Genomic DNA, 20411 nt, shown 5'->3' with positions numbered 1-20411 from the left:
CGCTATGTATTTAAAAAAGGACTTCTTATTGTCCTTAATCTGGGAAGCTAGTCCCAGTTCCATCTCTGCCTTGGCTTCCTAACTACCCCCTACATCCCCGAGCAACTGCAGAATAGTCCTCCCTGGTGATGACCCCTTCTTTCCATTGGGTGTAAGCCTCCTTTTTAGCAAGGAGACACTCTTCTCTTCTGCAGACTCAATTGGCCCATTTCCCTCAAACTCTCCTCGCAAGTCCAGTCCCCCAGCCCCACCACCATTTGCATTGCCCTCCACTGGACTCTCTCCAACATGTCCACATCCTTTCTGTAGCGGGGAGCTCACAGCTGGACACAGGACTCCAGATGTGGCCTCACCACTGCCGAATAGAGGGGAAGAATCACTTCCCCTGATCTGCTGTTAAAGCTGCTACCAATGCAGCCCAGGATGCTGGTAGCCTTCTTGGCAACAAGGGCACAAGACTGCTCGAGGCGAGGGGCAGTACAAACTTCTAGAGGACAGGCAGCATCCTGCAGCTGCCTCTGTACCTTGGCACCACTCAAGAGCCGCAGAAGCCCGGCGATGCTGCCCAGGCGGTTTGCTGCCAGCCACAGCACCCCCTGCAGAACGCCCAGTCGATGCAGTGGAGCTCGCAGGTCCTCGGCAGGCACCTTTTGCAGCACCTTCTGCCAGAGCTCCTCGGTGCTGAGATCTTGCCCAGACACCCCACCAGCTTCCAGCACTAGAAGAAAGAGATATGAGCAAAAGCTGGTTATCACATGGGGCTGGGGGGGAATGTTTTCCCCTCCTGCTGCTACAGGTCAGGGCTTTTTGGTTTTTCTCTTTGTTTTTGTTTTTTTTTTAAAGCCTCCCCCAGAGGTGCTGGGTGCCAGAGCCCAAGCTGGGGATGGGGCTGGGCTTTGCCAATATTCGTGCTGGCACCAACCCCGCAGGGTCCTGGCTGGAGCGTCTTGCCCCTCTGCTCAGGGTCAGACAGGCTGCCATATTTGGGGGTCAGGAAGGAATTTCCCCCCTGGTCAGATCAGTACAGACTGGGAGTGGGGAGGGGTTTGCCTTCCTCTGTAGCAGAGGGGCATAGCCTTTGCCTGGGATCCCTTGAATGTATATTAACATCCTTTGCAGCATCAGGACACGGTCCCCTCCGCTTTGCCTGTGGCAGGTTTGGGTGTGATGACTGTGTTGTGCCAGGGTTGATCACATGAGGTTGGACAATGGGGCTGGTATGCACAGGGCTGATCCTGCCTCAGGCAGGGGTTGGACTAGACGTAACCCCTGCAGGTCCCTTCCAGCCAGACTTCCCTGCGTTTCCAAGAGGCTATATATCACTTGGAAAGGCAGCCAAGGCTATTGCAACAGCTCAGAGCACCCCACAAAGATACAGCCCCTCATGGAGCTGCCCAACATCCACCGGCTCTAGGAAAGGCAGACAAGAGCCTTTATTCACCTAAGCTGAGAGAAAGAACAGAAACCATGGGGGTGAGCAGAGAAAGGACCTGAGTAATGAAGAGCGGTCACATCACAGAGATCAGCCTTTGACTGGAGTTTGGCCAAAGCCACCACTGGCTTTGCAGACTCCTCCTGCACTCTCTCCTGCTAAGAGCAAGTATCCCACTTTGTCCCTTCCAGAGATTCAACCCATTTCTTCTAAGTTCCTCTGCACCCAAGTCCCTCAAAGGAGCTCACACAAACACCCCTTCCCTCTCTCGCCAGTGCCCTCCATCCCAGTTTTGGCCTGAGCACACTTGTTTGCTGTTCTTCCTCAAGGTCCTGAGCCCCAGCCCTGCAGACTCCAGGACACCGCGGATGCCACATCCACTCGGCCTCACGCCCAGTTAGCTCTGCTCTCTTGCCATTTGCACCAGATACCATGAAGTCGCCTTCTTAATGCACAGCCCCACCTGTATTTTGCCCCGGCCAGCCTAGCCCCCCACATCTCTGAGAGACTGGGATGTTCTCCTTACCCCTCAAGAGCCCCTGTCGTATGCCTTCGGGTTCTCCCTCGACGATGCAGTCGGAGCTGCCAAGATCAAACAGCAGGGAGTTGTAGAGCACAGTCAGCTCCAGAGGCAGGCTGGGGAGGACAGCTGGCAGCCCTACAGTCAGAGATGGGCCCAATGCAGATAAGCATCAAACAGTGTGCCTGATTGACCCAGATGCCAATGATTTACCAGGTTGCCCTGCTGCCCAATTCACTCCCACTCTGGTTCCAGTGCGCTCCCCAAGCCCTACATTCACTGGAGAAGAAAAGCTCTGACCAGGCCAATCTCCTCTCCAGCATTTGGAAGTGCTGCATTAGGAGGCCACACCCCAGCTTCCTTCAGACTAGACACACAGAGGCTTTGACCCTCCAATGCAGAAACGTCCCCTCTGATTTTTTCGGAAATCACCAATGGGCTTTGCCCTTCCTGGTGCAGCTCTTGTCCCCTTAAACAGCAGGGATTTTGCACCGTCTCTTAGGTACAGGTATAGCATGACCATTCTAGGATGGCAACTGCTTTATCCCCCTGACCAACCCACGATGCTACCGCCTCTTCCTAGTGTGGTTGCCTCTGGGCAGGTCTCCTTCCAGCACTTTCTCTCTAGCAGGGGTGTCAAACATACGGCTGGAATCAGTCCACAAGACTGTTCCATTGGGCATGGCTGAAGCTGCGGAGCATGACTGTTGGAGCGTGGCCTGCTGCAGAATTCGGGGTCCCTGGATCCCGATGGACATCGTCATTGGCAGCAGGAGGGCAAGCAAGGGCAGTGTAAATACAGTCCTGAGGTTTGGATCCAGTCTGGGGCCTGAAATGAGTTTGACATCCCTGCTCTACAGGAAGTCACTTCTAGCTCCTCCACCAGCTGCTGCCCTGCCCCAAGTCTGCCTCCTTCAGCAGGGAAGTTAATACCATCTGTCTTTCCCCAGCTCCGGAAGACCCTCCAGTACGCTGCTGCTCCTTCCAGCTCCCCTCGCTACTGAGAGGAAAAGGAGGCTGCTTCATGGCTCCCAGCCACATCCTTTAAGAAAAGGAGCAGGTGCAGCTCAGGGCGGGGACACAACCCCCGCTCCAGGGCTCCTCTCATCACCTCCAAACGTGTGCATCTCAAAAGGCCGCGAGGCTGCACCTGCAGAGACAGGCCCAATGCGGGCACAATGATGGCTGCCCCTCGAATGGCAATCCCTGATGTTCCACTTCCACTGGACAGTGCAGACAGGGATGGCAACCTTTTCTCCTTTAAAGGGTTTTCTCCTTTAAAGAAGAGTGTGTTTTTAAAGGGGGTGGATCCTTTTTTGTTCCCAACCCTTTCATGTATTCTTGCGACCAGCTTTTGGGTCGCGACCCAGGGGTAGAGAAACACTGCCCTAGGCAAGCCTACTGCTCTGACTACAGAGGTCGAACTCCCCTGTCACAAAGCAGCTCTGCCAGCAGACCCCTGCCGCAGCGACACCGATCCCCGCACGCATCCAGGGGTCCATCAGCAGCGCTCCAGCACCCGCCTGCCTCCGTGCTCTGCGGGCGGCACCTCGTGACGTACAGGGCAGCCAGAACGCAACGCGGTACCTTGGATTTTCTGCAGCAGTTTCTCAAAGGCGCGTCGGTGCTGCAGTACTGCCTGCTTCGCCGCACGGCCCGGCCCCAACGAGCTGGCGACCTGCAAGGAGGCCACAGTCACGCGCTGGGGCAGGGCTGGGGGAGATCTCCCGGCGGGGGCGTGGGGGAGAAGCCCCTCGTTGGCACCCAGCCTGGCCTTGGCCTCTCCCTTCAGGAAACTGCCCTGGTGCAGCGGGCAAAGCAAGCGCGGCACAGACTGGGGAAGAGCAGACTGCAATGCGAACGCACGCACCCACATTCACACACACATGTGCGTGCACTAGCAAACCAATGTGCATGCCCACATGACCACAACCCATGGACACATGAACCCACACCCCCAACCCACACATGCTGGCATACACCTACACACACACATGTGCACGCCAACACATGCAGGTGCATGTGTACACGAACACCTGCATGCACACTAGCACACGTTAACACCCACTAATACACCCAAACGTATACACGCGCGCACATTAGCACACTAATGTACACCCACAGCTGAACATACCCCCACATGCACACATGCTAGCGTACACCTACACACACATTAGCACATGTGCATGTTAGCACATGCATGCACACTAGCACACATTAACACACATACTTATACTCACACACACATTAGCACACTAACATGCACACCCACACCTGGACAGACCCACACCTACACACCAGCACACCTAGCACACACATTTACCCCCGTGCTAATATACACGTCCGGATTTGCACACTAGCACACGCTGACACACACACGAGCACACACCAATATACACATACAGGTATGTGCACGCACGCGGCCTCATGCGGACACGTGCTAACAGACACCTGCACGCGCGCATTAGCACACACGCATGACGCGTGCCCACACACCCGCCAGCTGCGGACCAGCTGCGCGCAGTCCCCGGCCCACAGGCGCTCCATGCTGCTTCCCGGACGGCCACTTCCGGGGCCGCCGCCGATTGGCCCGTGCCTCGCAGGCGAACGCTGCGATTGGCGGAAGCAGCCGGAAGTAGGTGCGGTTGCCCGGGGAACGAGGACGCGGGAGATTCGACGTGGCTCTGGAGCTATTTCCCGGGCTTGAGGGGAAGGGGCGTGGCCAGCTCCACCTCCGCGACGGTGCCCGAGAGCAGCCAAACCTCTTCCGTGCGCGCAGCGAACATGGCTTTTCCTGGGAGACGGACACGTGCTCAGCTGCGCCCACGTGCGCGAGCACGCTGACTGTGCACCAGCACACACACATATGTAAACACAGGTGCCTAATATACATCATATGCCTACATGCACACGTTACACGCTCAGTGCACACCTGCACCCGCCCGCAGGCCAGCCGAGGAAGTCCAGGCTGCATGGGCGCGGTGGGGGCTCAAACTGGCTGGAGCATCGGGCTCAGACGGCCGGGATCCATGGCTCGTGGTCTAGTTGGCAGCTGGTATCAAGTGCAGCGCCCCCGGGGTCGGTCCTGGGGCTGGTTTCGTTCAATGTCTTCATCGATGACTTGAAAGATGGGATGCGGCGCACCCTCCGCAGCACAGATGACACCCAGGTGGGGCGCCCACTACATACGCTGCAGGGTCGGGCTGGGATTCAGAGACCTTGACACATTGGAGGATTGGGCCAAAATAAATCTCACGGGGTTCAACAAGGACAAGTGCAAAATCCTGCACTGGGGAGGGAGCAATTCCCTGCATCAGTGCAGGCTGGGGGTGATGGGCAGGGCAGCAGCTCTGCAGAAAAGGCCAGTTGGGGGGTTAGTGGATGATAACTGAATAGGATCCAGCAGTGTGCCCTTGGTTATTTTAATTATTAAAATATGTGTCTATATCTTTAGGTATATATATGCAGTGTGCCCTTGGTGCCAAGAAGGCTACTGGCATCCTGAGCTGCATTGGCAGGAGCATTGCCAGCAGATCGAGGGCAGCGATGCTTTCCCTCTGTTCAGCACTGGGGAGGCCACATCTGGAGTCCTGTGTCCAGCTGTGGGCCCCCACTCCAGAAAGGATGTGGACACATTGGAGAGAGTCCAGCAGAGGACAATGAAAATGGTTGGGGGGCAGGACAGGTGAGGAGAGGCTGAGGGAACTGGGTTGACTGAGTCTGGAGAAGAGAAGACTGAGGGAGGATTTGACAGCAGCCTTCACCTCCCTGCAGGGGGGCTGCAAAGAGGATGGAGCTGGGCTGGTCTCAGTGGGGGCAGACGACAGGACAAGGAGCAATGGGCTCAAGCTGCAGCAAGGGGAGTTGAGGTTGGATATTAGGAAAAACTCCTACAAGGAGGGTGGTGAAACGCTGGAACGGGTTACCTAGAGAGGACTCTCCATCCTTGGAGGTTTTGAAGCCCCGGGTAGACAAAGCCTTGGCTGGGATGATGTAGTTGGGGGTGGTCCTGTTTTGAGCAAGGGTTGGACTAGATGTGACCTCCTGAGGTCACTCCCAACCCTCCTTGTCTGTGATTCCATGCACACACACTTATTATACACCTACAACACATTAACACCCCCCCTCTAATATACACCATGTGCACACATTAAGATACACCCCAATATACCCCTATACACAATATACACATTAACACACTAACACAACTAGTATACCCCTACACACTTAATATACACCTACAGGCGCACACAGCCAATACACCCCTACGCACAGTCCTACTATACACCTACACACACACACACACACACACACACACCTAATATACACCTGCACACATAATATACACATACAGCACACTTTTAACCCCTCCCCCATATACACCTACAAGCACACACATTAACACACACACCTAATACACGCGGTGGCAATGGCATGGGCACTGCAAGAGATGCTTTGTGAGCAAGGGGCAGCAGTGCCACAATGGCTGAGGCAGGACATGTACCTGCAGCAGGCCCAGTTCCTACACGGTGGTGCATGCAGCACTACAGGATTGGGCCCTGCAGGGCTGCTGCATCCCCTGGGCCCGACACATCCCTTCTCCAGGCTCTGCAACCTGCTCAGTGCATCAGAGAGGAGCAGCCAGGTGCCGAGTCTGGCCTGTGCAGCACAGACCCCATGAGCAAGGGCTAACCCAGGCCCGAGCCCCTTTGCCTGCCACAGACAGGGCCGGGCTGCAGTAAGGAGCCTTTTTGCAATCCCGTGTCATGGTTCTTCTACTTTTAATGCAATTTTGGGGCCAGTTAGGTTGGGGGCAGCAGGCTATGCAGCCTCAGGGAATCCCCTGAGGGCTCCCCTCTTCCCCAAAGAGTGCTCACAGCCATGCTCCCGGCCCCCTCACTCCCTTTCTCCCCCTCTCCAAGCTTAACACAGGACCTTTGTGCATGCGGCTGCATTTGTGAGGCGACCACTGCGCACCCTTCCCTTCACCTCCTTTGGACTGTGCCCCACTCCCCGCGAGTAACGCCTCAGCCCCATGATGGGCTGGTCCCAGCAGACCCAGTAGGAAGATGCAAAGTCTCCCTGCTTTTGATCTCACGTTTTATTTGCAACGATTGAGTTTGCAGCAGCACGGACCCAGGCTCAGTCAGTCACCTCTGCTCCTGCTGGAGGGCAGGTCACAAGTGGGGGCCCAGCTGGGAGCAGCCTGGCCCCAGAACCATCCATTACCCAACCTGGATCCTCGTAGGAGATAGCAACAGTCAAATGCCTTAAGCAAACCTTCTCCACCACCGATTAAATTATTCGGGAAAAATTAAATAACCTTAGTGATAATTACCCTTCTCCAACCCCATCTGTGAGGATCTCCATGCATTTTACAGACGATCCTGCCTGACGGCACCCCTTGAGGTAGGTCAGTAGTATCCCCATTTTACAGAGAGGCAAAACTGAGGCACAAGAGGTGAAACGACTTGCAGGGGGTCACAGTGACTCAGTTGCAGAGCTGGGAATGGAGCAGGGCCAACCAATGTCCCGTGCCCCCATCCAGAGCACAAATCAAAGGGTTCTGGAGGATGGAAGCAGCCCAGAGGGGAGCCCAGATGGGGCAGGTTGCAGCCACCTCACCCATCCAGGACCCTCTCACTGGCAGACACAGGAATCACCTCCCCCTAGGGGGTGAGGTCACCACAGGAGCAAAGGAAGGGACAAGCAGATACTGAGAGCTGCCCGGGAAAGCACAGCCCCTTGGCAGCCAGCTGCATGCAGAGCTCTCAAAGTGAGGCAGAGCAACAGGGAACTCAAGGCATGCAAAGGCAGAAGCAGGTGCCCTGTACTGCTGTCCATCCGGGAGACAAGGTGACTCCTGGTCCCTAGCTGTGGACTTTGCGCACTGGCCTGCCTGGCTTCTCCCTGGGGCAGCAGCAGCCAGGCAAGCACTTTGCAAAGATGATCAAACCATTTCGCAGAAAGGAACGAGCAGAAGGGAAGGGGCTGAGTGCTGAGATCCACCACCCCGGGGAATCAGTGCAAAACTCAGCCCTTGGTGCCACGAGCCAGGCAGGACAGAGGCCTGGGGATAGCCTGGCGACTCATTTGGCACTGATCCCAGGCCCGCGGGGGAGCGGGATCTCTGAAGATTTCCAGGCTGTACAAAATAGGCACGCACCAAGACCTCCCGGCCATCCCTGCTGGCAGCTGGGCTTGCACTGGGTAGGGGCTGCGATGGAGTCTTATTCCTGTGCAGATGGACAGAGCCCACCATGGCCAGGCAGGGTCACTGCCAAGGAGCATCCGGCCACCCTCTACCAGAGCAAAGCAGGCAGCAGTGGCCGGGCCAGGACTGACCCTAGTCTGCAGACACCAGCAAGAAGTAGCAAACTGAGGATGTGAAAAGACCCTTCCAGCATCACCAAACAGGCTGAGGAATGCACTGAAATGCATTGTCTAGCCGCGACTGCAGGATCCGGTACCAGCCTGGCCCATCTGGAGAGCCCAGGACAGGCTGCCCCTGCACCCCAGAAACAGGGTGTCTCTGCAAGCGGTGCCTTGGGGGACAGTGCACAGACACCCACAAGGAAGCTGGGCCTTGTCCCGAGTTCCCACCCACTGCACCCCTGCCTGGGGGCGACCCTGGCTCTGCTTGGGGGTCCTTGCAGGGAGTTCTCTCCCTGTTCCAGGGACGGGTGAAAGCTGACAGTAGGACAGCAGCAGCACAACGCTCCGGGAGGTACTCAGCCCTGCCTGTGGCTGGCCCACTGCCTCCCTCCTCTGCATGTCAGCCCCAGAGCTTAAACTACCAGCGCAGCCAATTTCATGGCAGCAACTGACACCCTGTGCCCCCAGGCTCAGTGGAGACTGCCTGTCGTTTCCCAAGGCAGCCAGCAGGCTCAGGGGGAGGCTAGGCACTAGCAAAAGCAATGAGCGCAGCCTTGGCTCCTGGCGTGCTGCACAACCGCCGGGCTTTAAGGCCTTTGGTGTGGAAGCCTAGTCCGCCTCTCAGGAGGGACTGGCTCAACGGGGCCCCCATTCAGCTGGGGGCTTCTTGGCACGACTGCACAGTCTAAGGAGCCCTCTCCGGTGAGGGGTCCCATTACACTGATTGGGAAACTGGGGAGACTGAGCTCCCACATCAGTGCTCATACCCCTAAAGAGCCTAAAGGTAACATGGAGTTTAAGAGTCTAGGTCAGTTGTACAGGACTCTCCCCCAAGCCAGGGGGGTGGAAAGAGCCTGGGACATGGCACCTGCTAGCAAAGAAGTGGGGACAAACACAGGATCTTGCGGAGCCAGGACTTTTGGGTTCAGCCACTGTTTCCTTACGTGGCTGTGCCCAAGTCGTAGCTACGCATGCCCTGGGTGTGGGGTAATCCAGCCCTGATGGAAGCAGGCGCGCTGGGGGCAGTGCTCACTCACATGTGCCAGGTGCCCCGATATCCCAGACCCAGGCTGCAAAGGGCTTGGCTGTCTAATGATGAGTTGTGCTGGGAAGCGGAAAGCACAGCACAGTCCCGGCAGCAGCAGGGATGTCAGGCCAGCCACAGCCTCAGAGCTCCCAGTACTGTCTGCTGAGGCTGGGCAGAAGTCAGGCAGCAGCTGCACGCAGTGACAGGAGCTCCCACACTGCAGAGAAAGATGCTCAGAAAGGCCCCTGCTCACACCATGCAAGAGCTGAAGGAGCAGCTGGGCACTGCAGAGAACAGCCCCGTAGCAGGTGACCCTGTGGGTTGCCCACCAGAGGTCAAATGCAGAGCTCAACCCCCTTGCGAAGAGCTGAGCACTGCAGCCATGGCAAGAGGGGCCCCTTGGCTGCACCACACACTCATGGGCACATCTGTGGAGCTGAAGCCAGACCTGGCTGCTCTCCCCAGCAGTGTCAGCAAGTCGTGTGCGGGGTGGGCCAAGTGGGTGACTCCATGGGTCCCGCCAGCAAAGACAGCCCCTTCCAAGCCCTGTGCAGCTTCCAGGATCATTTCCCCACCGCAGGGGGAGATGACCGGCCAACAGTATGGAGGAGCCAGGTGGATATGACTTATTAGACAGCCCCACTGAAGGCTCTAGAGCTGGGGGTTGGGGCTGGTTTGGGATCTGAGGAGGTGGAAAAGGGGTCACTGGTTCAGAAAGGGCCTTGCCCAGGGCACACTGGCCTCAACCCGGCTGTCCCCTCCCCCACCAACTGAGCTGCATCTCAAGAAGCAGTGCCACACAGACCATAGTTGGGCCCTGCCACCCTGCACCTGGCAGGCTTCTCCAGCTACAAACCCATGTACGCACCCATGCACACAGACCCAGGGGTGCACACATGCAGAGCCCTTCCACGGGCTGAGGAAGACAAGGAAGAAAGGGGCTGGTGGGGCCAGAGCTCACCCCAGGCAGCAGACAGGGGTGGCAGTCTCATAGGAGCAGCTGCTGCCAGGCTGGGGAAGCAGTTCCAAGACTGCATGCACTTCACAGGTCCTCCTCTTCAAAAGCCTGGCCGGTCCATGGCAGCCACTGCAGGCTGCACTGCCCCTCACTGATCAGCTCAGGGACATGCTTGATGTGTCCATCCCCCACCCAGCTGGTCCCTCAATCACCAGGGCAGACAGCCAGCCTCCAACCCCAGCGCAGGGGGAAAAGACACCCAGCTCCGTGCTCGTGCACTCTGCGAGTGAAAGCCAACCGGCAGCCCCTCACGGCAGGGAGGCAGGAGCAGCCCAGGCTGCCAAGTCCCTGCAGGCCCCACACGGCAGGGAGGGGACAGATGCACTGGGCTCCCTGCTCCCTCCCGGCGGCTCAGCTGCTACCTGGGTTCGAGCTGCCTGTACCAGGCACTAACGGCACAGTCCACGTGCAGCACCAGGGAGATGCCCAGCAGGAGGCAGACATAGCTCACCACGAAGCCCAGTGCCTCGAAGAGGAACCTGTAGGCAGGATGGGGACAGAGATGGCATTGCAGCCGGGACCGTGTGGGGGACATGGCCACCCTGGCTCCTTCCACCTTGGGGGCACACAGCCCTCTAGCACCCAGGAGCATGCAGCCCTCCAGCCCCACAGATGATGGGAGTGCAGCCAGGGATGCGAGACTATAGGAGCCCTAACAGCTCCCCCACCCCACAGGCCGTGGCCCTCAAAAGCTCACGGAAAGGTCACTGCTCAGCCCTCATCAGTGAGCAGCCAGTACACCTGGGAGCTGTTCCATGAGGGTCACTTGTTTCCTCCCCAACGCTTCTCCCATGATATGGAGACATTCCCCCACTGGAGCTATGGCTTGCAAGTGTTCATCTCCTTTCCCCTCCAGAACAAGGGACCAACCCCCCTGCCCAGAGCAGCCTCGGGGACTCACTTGGGAGCAAAGACCTTCCAGACCATGAGATGCCTCCTGAGGATCATGGCAGTGCAGACACAGGCCAGGAGCTGCCGGAGGAGAGGGAGAGGCAGAGTCAGCATGGAGGAGCCTCTCTCAGCCACATCTCTGCCAACCGTGCAGAGCCCTGGCTGCCCGGAGCCATTTCAGATGGGCCATGAGGAGAGCCCGGAGCTAGGCTGGGCCTGAAGCAGTGGCCAGAGAATCCCTCCGCTGAGGTCAGGAGCTCAGCACTACCTGAGCACTCCTTCCCCACTCTCCCACCCTGCAGGCTACCACAGCTGCCATGCCTCCAGGAGCTATACCACGGCTCCCCCGTGTCCTTGGGCCCCAGACAGGCTCACAACCACCTCATGTGCAGGCAGGCAGCAGGTCATTAACTCTCTGGACCCCACCACTTGGAAACTGCTTTCCTCCCTGACCGCCCCCTGCCCAGTGAGGGGGGCTTGGCCCTGCCGTTACCTGCATGCCAAGGACAAAAAAGTACTTGAGCCCCAGCTGCAGCAGCATGGCTGAGAACCTCTCCGGGGCTTCCCGCAGCCTCATCTCCATGAGCGGCTCCTGCTCCTCATCCTGAGGGTCCTTCTTCAGCCTCTTCCACCGGGAGCTGGGTGTCTCGCACAGGAACGGCCAGAGCAGGAGCAGGGGGCAGCCAACTACCTCAAGGACAAAGGCACGGGGAGTTGATGGGAGTCCCAGTAACATAGGGCTCTGGAGGCAGGGACTGCCGTCCATCACTACCAGGGACTGATGACACCTCAGACCCAGCCCCTCCCAGGAGAGCAGCAATGTGCAGCTCTCCAGTCAGTCTGCAGACTTCTGCTGGGGGCCCAAGAGGGCCCCCCGCCATGTCCCGAGCTGCTTCCTGCAGCACTGAGCCCAAAAGCCAGCCTGGGAGGCTGGGAAAGAGGCTGAGGTCCTGTTCCCTGGTGCCCAAGAAGAAATCCACTTACCTGCAAAAAGGATGTGGGAAGCAAAGGTGTTGGCGGCCACCAGCAGGGCAGGTACCAGGTGGGTGGCATGGTCCTCATGGAAGCCCACAAAAGCCGCATTCCAGTGGATGGCGGGGAAGATGGGCTGGTGGCCTGTGGAATAGAAGAACTGGGCGGTGGCGAGGACCCAGGCGATCACCGCGTTCCAGGAGACCACAAAGGACTCTGAGAGAGAGAGAACAGGGTGAGGAGCAAACCTCCAAGATGCTTCCCCTAGCCCAGACAAGGCACTTGCTAACCCCCCCTTGCCTCACTGCCAAGGGCTTCATTGGAAAAGGCATTAGCATGGTCCTCGACTGCTGCATGCACAGCTCACATAAAGGCTCTGCGGAAAGCAGATCTCGCTGAGCAGAACTGGGCACTGCCCCACGTTGCTACATGCACTAGATTAAAAGGCACTGGGAAAACCAGGCTGTGTGGGCTTCTCCAAAGGCTAATGGGTCAGGAGGCCTAGTAAGACTGGCCTGGACCCCCCCACAAAAAAGCTGCCATGTGCTGGGTCAATCCCTAGGTCAAATTTGTCCCACCTCCTATGTCACACAGCAGCAGAGAGCAGAGGCTGGAAGGGAGAGACTGGGGTCTGACCAGGATTTTCCCGTTTCTCTCTCCCTTGCAGCCTCCAGCACTGAAAGTCTGGGAAGCTCTGACGCCATGCCCCTCACCCCTGGGCTCAACAGCAAAGGAGGGCTGAGATGTACCAGGATTGAAGTGACATGGTCAGCACATTTTCCTATTCAGTTGGAACATCTTATCTTGTGGTGGGAACAAGGATGACTGTGGAGACAGGTGACAGCTGCATAAAGGAGGGACTGAGGCCCCTGGATCTCGGGGCCTTATGACACTGGCTGCGTGTGTTATAAGGGGCTCTGGGGGTAATAACCCTCGCTGAGCTTGTGCCACTAAGTACTGGGCCTAGGGCCGTATCATAGGAGTCTTCCAGGACTGGGCACTGGGACAGCATCCTAGCATGATGTATGGATGACCTAGACAAGGGGAGTGACACCAGAGTCCCTCTGCTCACCTCTCCTTCGAGAAAGAAGATAAGTCCAGCCTAGGGCATCCAGGCAGCCCTGATGATCCCTACCCACCCAGCCACGGGGCTACAGAGCTCTCCACCGCCTGGGAGGCCTCTGACCCAAGCTTGGGCTGCTTTCACAGCCACAGGGCCCAGCTCAGGATAGCTGGGCTCCCCTTCCCTTTCATAGCTGGTAGGGTCAGAAGGGACCTGAGCAGATCAAGCAGTCCCCTCTTCCCCTGCCCGGGAAGAGGGGACTGCTGACACCACCTGCCTGGAGTGGGGCCCTCCCTGATTCCCAAGAAAGGCAGCTGCCCGAGCGATCCCAGCACCTGACTCACCCGCCTCGCCAGCCAGGCTCATGGCAGACACATGGAGCCGTAGCAGTATGAAGGCCTCCAGGAAGAGGAGCAGGAAGGAGAGGCTCATGCGCTCGCTGTGTAGCAGCAGCAGGAAGAAGCCCAGCAGTGTGAGGGTGATGATCAGGGCAGCCGAGTACACGCTGCCCAGCCCATAGGCAGCCACTGCTGCCCACCGACTCCCACCCTCCAGCCGGCTATTCAGGGACTCCTGCATCCTCCTGTAGATCTGTGAGATGACGTGCAGCAGGTCGGCTTGGGAGCTGGGTGCCCCCTGGTAGGGGGTCACAATGGGTCCGGCTGCAGCCCGATTGTCCTGGGCGAACACTGTCACCGGCTTCCACAGCACCAGCAGTAGCCCAACAGCCACCAGCCCATAGACAGCACGAGGGAAGGCAACCAGCGCAGCCTGCACCAGCTCCTGCAGCTTGCCCAGCGTGTCCTCGGTGCCCGAGGTGACGGCCCAGTAGCAGGCAATGCAGAAGGCCGTCAGCGGGAAGCCCCAGCGTACGAAGAGCACCAGGGGGCTGGTGCTGTTGAGGTTGCCGTAGTGACGCAGCCAGCGCCGTACTGCATACACCAGCCCCACCAGCGAGGCCACGCACAGGAGGTAGCAGAGGTTCTTGGCCTGGGGGCTGCGCAGGCTGGACAGCGGCGCCAAGCAGGGCGAGGGCTGGCAGTGCAGCACCTCGTCGCGGCACTGGTGGAAGAGGCTCGAGAGGCGCAAGCAAACCAGCAGGGCAGCCAGGAGGCCCAGCAGGGGCCGGCTCTCCTTATGGCAGGAGAAGGAGCCAGGGGGGTGCTTGGGGGCATCTGGGGGGGTGCTCAGCTGGCCATCCCAGTGGAGCTTCCCCACCCACAGCATGACCAGGGAAGCCAGGAGGAATGGGACCACTCGGGACTCGGCTATCACAAAGCTGTCTGAAAACATAGCGCCACAGCGGAGGGCCAGGATGCCCAGGGGCAAAGCCGGCCCCAGCCACGCTCGCAGCCTCTGCCACAGCCCCATGCTGGCCACCGGTGGCCGGACACTAGCCAGATGGACTCGCCGTGGCCGCTGGCTCCACCAGTGCCAAAAGAAGCCCAGCTGGGAGGCTGCAGCTACCCATGATGCCACCAAGATGGGGTCCAGGTCCCCATGGGCCCATCCAAATATAGCCGCTGCCAGCAGGCCCCCAAACAGTGAGTAGAAGCAGTGGCGGTAGAAGTCCAGGGCGTTGGTCAGCTCGGAGGCGATGTAGCAAAGCAGGCAGGAGGCAGCAATGAGGGTGCAGCCGGCCACCATGCGGAAGGGGTGGAAGCGGGCCCAGGATGCTGTGCACACAGCCCGTGCCTCCCGCAGGTAGTGCTGGAAGTGGCTGCGCAGCCGCCCCAGCTGGGCTTCCAGCTCCGGCAACGCCGGCAGCCCCTCCTGCACCTGGGCCAGCAACTGGGCATGCTCCTCTGTTGCCGCGGTGAACAGCTCCTTCAGCTGCTGCAGCCGGTTCCCAGGCAGGTCCTGGGCAGCCAGCGCATAGGAGTCCAGGAAGCGGTCCACCTGGGAGAGACGGGGTCTGTCAGCAGTCGCAGGGGCATTGGCTCCCTCCTGCCTCCCCCAGGCATTGTACTGCACCCAAAGCATCATCAGCACCTGCACCTCAGCTGCACAACCTGTCCCTATGCAGTCCCATGGAAGCTGGATCCAGCTTGGCACAAGCATCCTGCTCCCTTCCAAGCCCCAGCCTGTAGGTGCAGGACACACCTTGTTCCCAGACACAGGGAAGCACACATTTGAGTGAGCCGACTGCCTCCTCTTTATCGCACTACTAAGCCCTGCGCCAGCCACATGCTCCGCTGGCAGCCACTAACTGTTTCCTTCTAGGTCACTGATGACATCCCCAAGCAGCTTCAGGTCTCACACCCACTCCTGCGGGACCTGCTGGAAACTCCCCTGGCCAACAGCAATGCCCCAGTGATATCACTGGCCAGTTGGTCTACCAGCTCACAGCCCCCTGGACATGGGCTCTGGGGATGTTTTACAGTCTAACTACCAGGCACGTCTGAGTCAGGCACCTTCCAAAAGGTGCCCCTAACAGCGCGGGGTCCAAAAGGCTCCTTCCAGCAGACAGCAAGAGGAGCCACCTAGGACCATAACAAGAGTGGGCACCAGGACACCTGGGTTCCAGTGCCAGTGCTGCTGCTGCCTCAGTGACCCTGGGCAGATCTACATGCCTGTCACCCAGGCGCTGGGGTGGGAAGGACAGCGGGTGCATGATGCAAGGAGATCCCTCCCCTACCTGCTTGGCGTTGACATGATATGCTGCAAGCTGGCTGAGCGCAGCGGTGACAGCGTCCCCGTCCCCCTCAAACAGGTCGGCCATCACCTCCCCGATGCTGCTGTAGGGAATAGGCACGCCCAGCAGCAGGGCCAGCGTGGGCACCAGGTTCACCTGTGGGACAGTTTCCGGCTCCTGAGGCAACAAGAGAAGGGCATAGCTGCTGAGCACGTCCACAGGCTGAGGTTGCTGGTACATTCGTGCTCGGCATCCCCTGAGCTGGGACACCCCGGTGCCCATGGTGCTGCACCTGCAGGTCCTCACTGGTGACTTGCAGGGCCTCAGGGCCGCTCCCCCCTGCACAGGGCAGATGGGGGGCAGCTAGAGAGCAGCAGAGGGGCTCAATCCCTGGAGATGCTCCAGAGGGGGAGTGGGAGTCACAGCCAACACACCCTTCCTGGAGTCATGGCCAACACATACCTCCCTTCCCCTCCCAAATCATTGCCTACAGCCTGTGTGTGGAGATAGGCTGGGCTACCTGTAACAGCTCCATGACCCAGGGCCACAGCCCTGCTGGACACTGCCTGGCAGGGCTGGGGGCCTCAGGCTGTGTGGATGCCGACCCGCTCTCACCTCTGGTGGGCCAGCTCGGAAGAGCGGCATTTTGCTGTACACGAAGAGTGCCGCGTTCACCTCCTTCTCACTGTCTCCCCCATGGTCCCCAGTGTCCGTCATGCCGTGGTCACCTGCCACCAGCAGCAGTGTGTCGTTCTCCAGATGATCCACCAGCGAGCTGTATGGAAGAGCAATGAACCATCACCACTTCCCACAGGAACAGGCTTATGGGTCCCCAGACCCCAACAGGGCCCCAGGACTCCTGGGTTCTCTCTCTGCCGTCAGCCTCTGCACTAGCTGTTGCACCCGCTAGCACCGGCTCCACAGTGCTTGCGCTTTCTGGGGGCCGCTCTCACTGCAGGCATGGAGAAGCCAACTCCACATGCCCTCCCGCAGGCTCCAGTTCTGACCTACAGCTCTAACCCAGCCCCCTCCCCTGGGCAGGGTCCTGGGACAGCAGGCCAGGACTGACTCAATCCCCAGTGATTTAAGAGCACGTGGCTGACTGTGACCCCGTTAGAGGCAACCCCAGGGCTCTGTGTGCTGCCATTGGGGGTTCGTCTGTCGCCTCGCAAAGCCACCGCTCTGCTGCAGCACGTGCTCCCTGCTCCTCAGCCCACAAAGGCCAGCCAGGCTCCCCATGAGACCACCAGCCACCCCGTGCAGGTTCCATGAAATGGGCTGGGGATGCAGGGACCCTGTATCCCCATCTGAAAATCAGGGTCCTGAAGGCACCACAGTAAGCTGGCACCCCCTCCCCTCCGGTCACCTGATCATCTCGTTCATCTGGGTCAGCTTCTTGGCCATTTCTGGGTGGTCAGGCCCGTGCTTGTGCCCACAATGGTCCACGCCCAGGAAGTGGGCGATCAGCAGGTCCCAGTCCCCTCCATCCACTGCACAGCAAGAGAGGTGGGGGATGTGAGGGGGGGGGTGACCCTCTCCCACCAGCTGGGTGCCCCCTTGTCACCCTCAGGCTCTTGGGACAGGACAGGACACCCAGTGTTTCCCACTGAAGGGGAATACCCACGGGCGCTGTGGCTCTGGCTGGTCCCCAGGCACCTTTGCCCAGTCTCTCTCTTTGCTGCTGAGAGCTCTCTGAGGACACTGCCCCCTGCCCTGCATTCAGGGAGTGCTTGTCGCCTTGTGGGAGCTACAGCAAGCCCCACAGTAGCAGAGGCAGCCCCCAGCCCACTCCTTTCTCTTTCTTCCTCCAGCGTCAGGAAGGGACATCGTTTTAAAGACAAACTCAACCTCCCTCTCCCCGCAAGGAGCAGGCACCCAGGCCCCTCGGGCCATCACATTATGCAGTTGCAGAAGAAACTCCCCCCCCCCAGCCCAGCTGCAGGTCTCTCCCAAGCCAGGAGCAGCACGTCCCTCTCAGAAGAACACGGCAGCCCCCAGATCCCATAACAGACTCTGGGCAGGTGGGTCACCCCCAACCTGGGCCAGGCTCATCACCCGACAAGGGCACAGCCCCAGCCCCAAGGAAGAGGTGCTCACCCGTGGTGTAGAGGTGCTGCAGGATGCCGTCGTCCACGGTGTGCAGGTCCTTCACATTGAAGGACGGGAAGAAGTAGGAGCGAGAGAACATCTTGGGGAAGAGCCCGTCCCATGTGTCATCCCCCATGAACACCACTCTCCTCCCTGCAGAAAGGGACAGGAGTTAGCACTGTGACCTGCAGGGCGCCGGGATGCTCCCCACCGTCCCGTGCTGATCCCAGGAGTCTAGACAGGCCCAGAACAGCACAGGGACCCCAGCTCTGCCCCAGCCCGGGCTCAAGGTCAGCAGCACCCCAGAGCTGTTCTCCAGGGCTACGCACAACCAGCTGGGAGAGCTCAGCCCTGTTAGTAGTGCCCGTAGCGCACGCCCAGTGCAGCACAAAGGGTTCCTCTTATGGGCCATCTCTGCAAGAGGCCAAAGACTGAACATGCTAAAGGACACACATGATTTATGTAGTTGTAATGAGGCAGCTGCTGGGCTCGGTCCTGTTACAGGCCAGGCCAGACCCTGCCCCAAGCATCAGGTGAGAGACAACAGAGAGATGGGAGCACTGAACAGAACCAGGGGCCTCCCCCAGGCTCCGGGATTCTCCAATGCTCTTCTCAGAGAATTTACCCAGCCCCTTACCAAGCCCCAGCAGCATCTCTCAGTGGTCACAGCCTAACACGGGGTCACCACCCTCAGGGTAAAGTTACTGCTCAGGTGAGTCTGGCCATCGTGTCTGTCCCCACAGCCAGTCCGGGGGAGCTGGTCCTGTGTCTGCTCCTACCTACAGACTCCTCAGGGCAGGGGTCACATTCCTCACTGCAAAGCCCGGAGCAGCTGGAGGACACATCAGACATGCCATGTGCCCATCCCCTCCCAGCACCAGGAGAAGGGCGAGACTGGGCTGGAAAGCTGTTAACTGAGAGCTCCCTCTTTCTGCCCATGCCAAGAACAGGGAGTTGGAAGGGGTAGGGTCATCCTGCAGATGAGGATGACTGTGACCATCCCCGTTACATGGTGCCTGGGGCGCTTCCCCGACCTGCACTGGAGACATCTGGGATGGGACCAGCACCCTCCTCCAACAGCCTTGCCGAGATCCAGACCTTCCTCTCGCCCTCCTCCCGGTGTTGGTGGGCCCTGGCTGCACCCGACTGCCCCAACATGAGGCCGTGTGCCTGGGGCAGAACCTGTATGTGGCACGAACCCCAACACGAACTCATGCAGAGCCTGAATGTGGCGGCTACAGCAACTCACACCTGAACTAAAGCACTGATGGCCAGACCTTGCTCCCCTATGAGACACTCAAGTGTGACCCCACTGCACACTGCTCAGGCCGCTGGAAGTATCGAGGGGGGACATTCTCCCCCGGCTCCTGTCCCTGATTTCATCTCCAGGCTCAGAGATCAGGGTTGGGAGAGACCAAACCTGTTAACTCATCAAACAGGGGGAAAGGACTGCACCTCAATGACTAAGAGCAGAAGAGTGCCAGCAAAGCAGCTTTCCCCCAGACAGGGCACGAAGCCATGCATACACGTGTGTACAGATATGCACGTGTACATGCATACATGTGCACACACACGCATCTGTACACACGTGGATACGCGTCTGCATATGAATGTACACATACATGTGTATGCACACACGTACGTATGTACAGCAATACATGTGCGCCTATACATGCATGTGTGCACCTATATGCGTGCACACACACAAATGCGCGTGTGCGTGCAGATGGGCGTGCGGTTCGTACAAGCACCTAAGATGGAGGATGACCTCACAGCTGCACACCCACCCGCTCTAAGCACCCCCGCCCAGCGCCCCTCCCCGCACCATTGTGCATGAGCTGCGCGAGCAGGTTGTCCTCGCGGATGGCGTAGGAGGCGAAGTTGCTGCCGACGTCGACAAAGGTGGGCAGGGAGCCGGTGGTGAGGCCCTTGATGCGCTGCATGGTGGTGGTGGGCGGGTCGGCGCGGAAGCGGTAGAGCCGGGCGTGGTGGGGCTGGGTGGCCGCCAGGTGGTGCAGGGCACCCAGCTTGTTCTCATAGGGCCGTGGGCGCGGCCGTGCCACTTCGAAGCGAGCGAACTCGAAGGCCAGCGCGTCCACCAGCACCAGTACGGCCCGCGCAAAGCGCCGCGGCAGCCAGCACGAGCCCACGGCCAGGGCCGCGGCCGGGGCAGGTGAGGGGGAGCAGGCGCTGCGCTGGGGCAGCTCCACCCGCAGCAGCAGGAACCCGCTGGCGAAAAGCCACAGGCCGGCCAGGAACAGGAAGCCAGCCCAGGCCAGGAACAGCAGCACGGGACAGCGCCTCATCCTAGGGGCAGGGCAAGGGTCAGTGTGGGGTCCTAGGGGGCACAGGTAGGGGCACCCCACCAACCACAACGCCCCACCCCTAAC

At 59.2% G+C, this 20411-nt stretch overlaps 3 protein-coding genes across 7 annotated transcripts in view; all 3 read right to left on the bottom strand.

Annotated features, from left to right (window-relative positions):
- Positions 1-4635, bottom strand: part of FANCG (Fanconi anemia complementation group G) — a 19306-nt gene extending 14671 nt beyond the window's left edge. Inside the window, exons 1-4 of the mRNA XM_019518040.1 lie at positions 4449-4635; positions 3540-3630; positions 1959-2090; positions 525-718 (exon numbers count right to left, since the gene is read on the bottom strand). Of these exons, the coding sequence (XP_019373585.1) occupies positions 525-718; positions 1959-2090; positions 3540-3630; positions 4449-4499 (468 nt within the window). The 5' untranslated portion in view covers positions 4500-4635. The remainder of the gene's footprint in view (positions 1-524; positions 719-1958; positions 2091-3539; positions 3631-4448) is intronic.
- A 2400-nt stretch (positions 4636-7035) lies between these two features.
- Positions 7036-20334, bottom strand: PIGO (phosphatidylinositol glycan anchor biosynthesis class O). Of its 2 annotated transcripts, XM_019518036.1 has the most exons (10): positions 19847-20334; positions 18031-18174; positions 17300-17423; positions 16549-16708; positions 15937-16110; positions 13643-15197; positions 12248-12451; positions 11757-11950; positions 11274-11344; positions 7036-10851 (listed from the first exon to the last, which is right to left on the bottom strand). In XM_019518036.1, the coding sequence occupies exons 1-10, from the start codon at positions 20325-20327 to the stop codon at positions 10731-10733; spliced, it is 3228 nt and encodes a 1075-aa protein (XP_019373581.1). In that variant the 5' UTR covers positions 20328-20334; the 3' UTR covers positions 7036-10730. The 2 variants fall into 2 exon arrangements, with proteins under 2 accessions (XP_019373581.1, XP_019373582.1); XM_019518037.1 differs by lacking the exons at positions 7036-10851; positions 11274-11344 and having other exon boundaries at positions 11767-11954.
- Positions 13447-20411, bottom strand: part of FAM214B (family with sequence similarity 214 member B) — a 47343-nt gene continuing 40378 nt past the window's right edge. For all 4 annotated transcript variants that reach the window (XM_019518042.1, XM_019518043.1, XM_019518041.1 and 1 more), the window contains exons 11-12: positions 14076-14081; positions 13447-13457 (exon numbers count right to left, since the gene is read on the bottom strand). The gene's annotated coding sequence lies outside the window, so the exon portion shown is untranslated. The remainder of the gene's footprint in view (positions 13458-14075; positions 14082-20411) is intronic.

This window comes from Gavialis gangeticus, unplaced genomic scaffold (genome assembly GCF_001723915.1).
Source record: "Gavialis gangeticus isolate Ggan-Ray unplaced genomic scaffold, GavGan_comp1, whole genome shotgun sequence".
NCBI classification, from domain to species: Eukaryota; Metazoa; Chordata; order Crocodylia; family Gavialidae; genus Gavialis; species Gavialis gangeticus.
Note: the sequence above shows the minus strand (reverse complement) of the source record. Positions and strands in the feature narration are given on the sequence as shown.

Excerpts from the sequence above, each read along its gene's own strand:
- PIGO (XM_019518036.1), bottom strand. The coding sequence starts at position 20,327 with ATGAGGCGCTGTCCCGTGCTGCTGTTCCTGGCCTGGGCTGGCTTCCTG. Across the intron at positions 16,111-16,548 it reads TCCGAGCTGGCCCACCAGAG|GAGCCGGAAACTGTCCCACA; the intron begins GTGAGAGCGGGT and ends TTGTTGCCTCAG. Across the intron at positions 11,345-11,756 it reads TTTTTGTCCTTGGCATGCAG|CTCCTGGCCTGTGTCTGCAC; the intron begins GTAACGGCAGGG and ends CTCCTCCGGCAG.